Source organism: Pseudorasbora parva, chromosome 1, assembly GCF_024679245.1.
Source record: "Pseudorasbora parva isolate DD20220531a chromosome 1, ASM2467924v1, whole genome shotgun sequence".
NCBI classification, from domain to species: Eukaryota; Metazoa; Chordata; class Actinopteri; order Cypriniformes; family Gobionidae; genus Pseudorasbora; species Pseudorasbora parva.
This window is the reverse complement of record NC_090172.1, coordinates 2779001-2785000: the sequence shown is the minus strand read 5'-3', so window position 1 is coordinate 2785000 and position 6000 is coordinate 2779001. Positions and strand designations below refer to the sequence as shown.

The 6000-nt window shown below is 41.9% G+C and overlaps 1 protein-coding gene across 1 annotated transcript in view; it reads right to left on the bottom strand.

The window, feature by feature from the left end:
- acsf3 (acyl-CoA synthetase family member 3) overlaps nt 1-6000 on the bottom strand; it is a 79966-nt gene that overhangs the window by 1976 nt on the left and 71990 nt on the right. The window contains exons 8-9 of the mRNA XM_067452008.1: nt 5092-5226; nt 2803-2914 (exon numbers count right to left, since the gene is read on the bottom strand). Coding sequence (XP_067308109.1) covers nt 2803-2914; nt 5092-5226 — 247 coding nt within the window. The remainder of the gene's footprint in view (nt 1-2802; nt 2915-5091; nt 5227-6000) is intronic.

Sequence of the window (6000 nt, the reverse complement as noted above, 5' to 3'; positions counted from 1 at the left end):
TCATGTCAATAGTGAATCCGCTCATGGCTTTCAAAGGGAAAGGGAGATGAGGCTCTGATTGGTTTATTGCTCGTAACGCCCAAAACACACTCATGACTCATTAAGAGACGAGGGACGATCCTTTTAGACCATGAGCCCAGGGTTTTTTCCATCGTTAAACTAGCAAAAGTGGATTCAGATGCACCCTCAGATTGTTAAAGGAGTTTCAGGACCTGACGGGGTAAAACATTGTGCTTTCTGTAAACTTTGTTGCAGATGGAAAATTCATGGAAAACCATTAAAAGAAGATTTTTAGCTTAAAAAAATTCAACTCTGGGAGTGGAAGGAAATAAAGACGTGTCATAATTGAATCCTGCGTGTTTCATAAGGAACATGTGGTGGAAATGTCTCCAGGCAAAGTGAAGACTCTAATGACTGTGAAACGTCACGAGTGAAACACACACACACACACACACAAATACAGAAAACTGCATATCTTTTAGCGCAGCCGTCGTCCTCTTCGCTGGAACTTGTGCTGTATGAAACGCTGCGAGATACACGGAATTCGATTAATTCCACAAACAATGAAATCAGTGTGAAATAAAGACAAATACTAAAAGGCAGAGTGGAGTGCTGAGCTAATTAAATGTTTCGCATTCTCGCCCGACTCTAAAGGCCTGGAGCCGGCTTTATCTTCTTATGTGCCAAAAGATTTTCTTCTATACAAGTCCCTTCCAGCAAGGTGTCTCTCTTTTTCTTCTCACTCCTGAATATTCTGTTCTTTACTGTAACCTCGTTCTTTCTTTGTGTGTGTGTTTGCGCTTTTTGTGACATATGAGGACACGTGTATAATGCCATGGGTATGACACAGGTATTACAGGAGAGGGTGAAATATGAGGACACTACCCATGGCCCCACTTTACAAAAGGCTTATAAATCACACAGGAGGAGTTTTTATGAGAAAGTAAAAATGCAGAATGTTTCCTGTGATGAGTAGGTTTAGGGGCAGTGTGTGTGTGTGTGTGTGTGTGTGTGTGTTTGTGATGGGTAGGTTTAGGGGCAGTGTAAGGGGATAGAAAATACGGTTTGCACAGTATAAAAACCATTACGCCTATGTAATGTCCCCACATTTCACAAAAACAAAAGTGTGTGTGTGTCGCTTTCAGCTCATCATGTCCAGTCTTTCTACGCCTTATGACATATATAGAGTGACGATTACAGAAGATGACAGCTGGAGTTACGGCGCTGGAGTGTGAGCATCTCTCAGTGTGTGTTGCTCTTTGCCGGGCTTTTCTGGAGGGGCTGGGACGGGTCAGAAGGGTCGCCGAAAAAACACACACAGCATGGCACCAGCAGGGCACACCCCCTCACCATATGGAGCTCACACACACACACACACACACACACACACACACACACACACACACACACACACACACACACACACACACACACACACACACACACACACACACACACACACACACACAGAGAGAGAGATAAGCCCTGAGCTACTTCCTTTAAAGGGACATGTGTCTTCTGACAGTACTTGCGTTAAGGCTGCATTTCTGCAACAAAAGTGACATTTAAAAGAGAGAGACAGAGAGAGAGAGAGAGAGAGAGAGAGAGAGAGAGAGAGAGAGAGAGAGAGAGAGAGAGAGAGAGAGAGAGAGAGAGAGAGAGAGAGAGAGAGAAAGAGAGAAAAAGAGAGAAAAAGAGAGAGGGGGGGGGGGGGGGAGGAGGGAGAGGAATGATGAGGAATAAAATAAACAGGCAGTGCATCACTGCTTTTCTTTCTCTGCCTCGTCTCCCAGCAAACACACATCTGTTCTTGCAGCATGCTCCTCATGCATGAATGTGTGTGTACGTGTGTATTGTTATTTATACAGCGGCCTCTTGAGTGTAACGTGTGTGTCCTGGGGGAACCCAACTCAACGTCTGACTCAACACGCCACACGCACGCTGACGCAAGCCCAAAAAACACTTCCACACACACCGCTGTGCTCCACAATAAACGACACGCAACAAGGCTGCCGCTGCATTTCAGCAACATTTCATCACCTGCCTATTTTTTTTTTTTTTTGGAGTAAGTTCAAGAGTGTCTTGCTAGATGGTGATTGACACTGGAAAGATTCCTGTCATATCACATCCTGACCTCTAGGGGAGCTGTACGAGATACAGTAGATGTTCAGGGGTGGCACATTGCATATTACATGCAAAAATGGCGAGAAGCATCCAAAATCCTTTTTCCACCTCACCTTTAAGTAAGGGATAATGTCCACCCAGCCGGTTGTTATCGCAGAATAAACCCCTTCAGAGTGATCAGGACCCCGAGGCGAAGCGGAGCGTCACTCTGAAGGGGTTTATTCTGTGATAACAACCGGCTGGGTGGACATTATCCCGCTTATTACACGCCTACTAGTCTCAAATAAATTAGACACAAAATATTGTCTCGAGATTAAATATTTGATTAGCTCTTACGCAAAGCTTCCGCGAAGAAAAACAGTTCCAACCTGCTTTAAGCCTTTATCTATTGCTGCTAAATGTTGAAAATGAATGCTGAAAGGGTTAGTTCAGCCAAAAATGAAACCAAGAGAGATCTAAAAGAGACTCTGAGACTCTGATTGGTTTATTGCTCGTTACGACCAAAACACACTCATGACTCATTAAGAGACGAGGGACGACCCTTCTAGACCATGAGCCGGGAGCAGACTGTCTTTTCTACCATTAAACTAACAAAAGTTGATTTGGACAGGTCCGAAATGCACCTGCTCCGTGTGTTAGATCATGAGCTTAGATCATTAACACGGCCCAGTGCGTTACCTGGCCCAGGCCTTCAGCTGAGACAGACTCATGCTCTTCCCCTCCCTCAGCTGCACCACCGCAGTGACCTTCTGACCCCACACGGCATCTGGAGCACCAATCACAGCCACGTCTAGAAAAAAAGAGGTGCATTATCATTCCCCTGTCCACATGTGCATGTGTGCACTGCAAAAAAATACTTTTCTTACTTAGTATTTTTGTCCTGTTTGAAGTGCAAATATAAAAAAATTCTTACTTTAAGAAGCATTTACTAGACAAGCAAAAGTTTTGTCTTGTTTTTTGCTATTTTTGTTTTTGCTAAACTTCTTACACCCAGGGCCATCTTTTGGGATTTCCGCCTGGATTTGGCCGACCCAAATTGAAAAGCCTCCCATACACACATACAGTGGTCTAAGTTCAAAATGTTGGTGTCATTTTACAGGAAACCCTTTAAAGTTACTTATTACACGGCTCTGTGAAATACTTGATTCTGATTGGTCAATCGTGCATTCCAGCGGTATGTTATTCCCAGATAACAGCCGCTCATCCGGGTACTGCGAGTTATCTTGACCGGTTCTACTTCTGTGCTTAACGCTGGCGCCATCTTGTGGCTTAAACAGCCGTGGGTTACAATGGAAGACTTCAAGGCGGGTTTCCTTTATAAAGTTTTAAATATGGATATTTTTCTCACACAAACGCATCGATTGGAATCAGAAGGCTCTATTAACCCATCGGAGTCGTGTGGAGCACGTTATTTGATGGACAGCTGCATTTTTATGGACTTCAAACACAACTACTGCTGGGATTAACGTTAGCCTGGACTTTTTAAATATAACTCTGATTGTATTTGTCTGACAGAAGAATGTCATAAACACCTATAATGACTTGAGGGTGAGTAAATCATAGGCTTGGTTTCATTTTTGGCTGAACTAACCCTTTCAGCATTCATTTTCAACATTTAGCAGCAATAGATAAAGGCTTAAAGCAGGTTGGAACTGTTTTTCTTCGCGGAAGCTTTGCGGAAGAGCTAATAAAATATTTAACCTTAAGACAATATTTAGTGTGTAATTTATTTGAGACTAGTAGCCGTGTAATAAGCGGGATAATGTCCACCCAGCCGGTTGTTATCGCAGAATAAACCCCTTCAGAGTGATGCTCTGCTTCGCCTCGGGGTCCTGATCACTCTGCCGGGGTTTATTCTGCGATAACAACCGGCTGGGTGGACATTATCCCTTACATAACACACTGCTAAACGTCATAAACATGTAAGTATATGTTGTCTAAGCTGTTATAATCCCCCCAAAAAATTAGGCGCTTTTTGATTTTTCCCTGATAAATTCATTTTTGAAAGTGTGTAACTCAGGCCCTGTGTGCTCTAGGACCCTTCAGACACTTTGGGCTGCTTTCACTAAATTACAAAAAATAGTGGAAAAAAGAAGTTTGTCTGCGTCATGTTGTATGCCAGATTTATTCAAATGGGTCTGAAGGGTTGACCCCCCCCCCCCTCCCACCACCATATACAGTGATATAAATGTAATATCCCAGTGTCATTAAATTAATTATACATGCTGGAAGCAGCCCAAACTGTCTGCAGGGTCCTAGAGCACACAGGGCCTGAGTTACACACTTTCAAAAATGAATTTATAACACAAAGAAAAATCAAAAAGCGCCTAATTTTTTGGGGGGATTATAACAGCTTAGACAACATATACTTACATGTTTATGATGTTTAGCAGTGTTTTCTGTAACTTTAAAGGGTTTCCTGTAAAAGGACACCAACATTTTGAACCTAGACCACTGTATGTGTGTATGGGAGGCTTTTCAATCTGGGTCGGCCAAATCCAGGCGGAAATGGCACCAGAGTAATTTAGTGTAAATACATTACTTTGTGTAAAACAAATGCCAAAGTGATGCATATCTCCAGAAAGAAGAGACTCTAAGCTTTTAAATGGTGCCACATATGAGGTCAGATCTCCTCCACAGACATTTAAAATGGAAAGTATATACATGATGATGTCAATCCCGACCCTGTACAGGGTACACAGAGTTTTAGTGCTTAAAATCAGCAAAATAATCTGTTTTCTGTTTGAATTAAAATTACTTTCCTCACCCCATTGGCAGATTATTTATCTTATTTTAAGCAAAAACTCTTTTTGAGTTATTTTTCCCCCAAAACAAGACGATTACTTTTGCTTGTCTAGTAAATACTTCTTAATGCAAGAAATTTTAGATATTTGGACTTAAAACAGGACAAAAATACTAAGTAAGAAAAGCATCTTTTGCAGTGTGTTGGCATGAATGTGTGTGTACCTGAGACGTCTGGGTGGGCTAGCAGATGTCTCTCCACATCTAATGCGCTGATCTTGTATCCTCCGCTCTTGATGATGTCCACTGATGTGCGGCCCAGGATCCAGTACACACCATCTCTGAAGAGCGCAGAGTCACCTGAAAGAGGAACAGATAGAGACATAATGGATCTCTGGCCTCTTTTACTCACTGAAGACTCAAGCGGTGAGGCAAACGCTTGCATAGTCTACATCGTCCCACTACAGCAGGGGCAGTTATAAGAATACACACCAAAAAATGCTCTTCTTACTCAGTAAATTTGTCTTGTTTCTAGTCTAAATATCTAACACTTCTTAAATCAAGATGCATTTACTAGATAAGTAAACTGACATAAGAGATTTTTTTCTTGTTTTGTTTAAAATCAAATCTAAATGAAGTGAGTTTTTGCTTAAAACAGGCAAAATGATCTGCCAAAGGGGTGAGAAATATAATCTTGTTTCTTGTTTCCATCCCAAACGGAAATAAGATTATTTTTCTCACCCCATTGGTTGATAATTTTGCCTGTTTTAAGCAAAAACTCCCTTCATTTTGATATTTCTCCCCAGAAAACAAGTAAAAATATCTGTCGTCATTTTACTGATCTAGTAAATGCATCTTGATTTAAGATTTTTAGATATTTAGACTAGAGACAAGACAAAAATACTAAATAAGAAGAGCTTTTTTTGCAGTGTAAGGGTTGTGTGTGTGTGTGGTTGCTGTAAGTTGTCCTCTTCCAAGCTTAAATAATAGCCTGCAGGCAGGCTCAAGATCTTCTGCTTGCAATCTTAAAAACCAATTGCACAGATCTGCTCAGCTGGAGACTGCTTAATTAGCACCCCGTAACACACACACACACACACACACACACACACACACACACACACACACAGACAC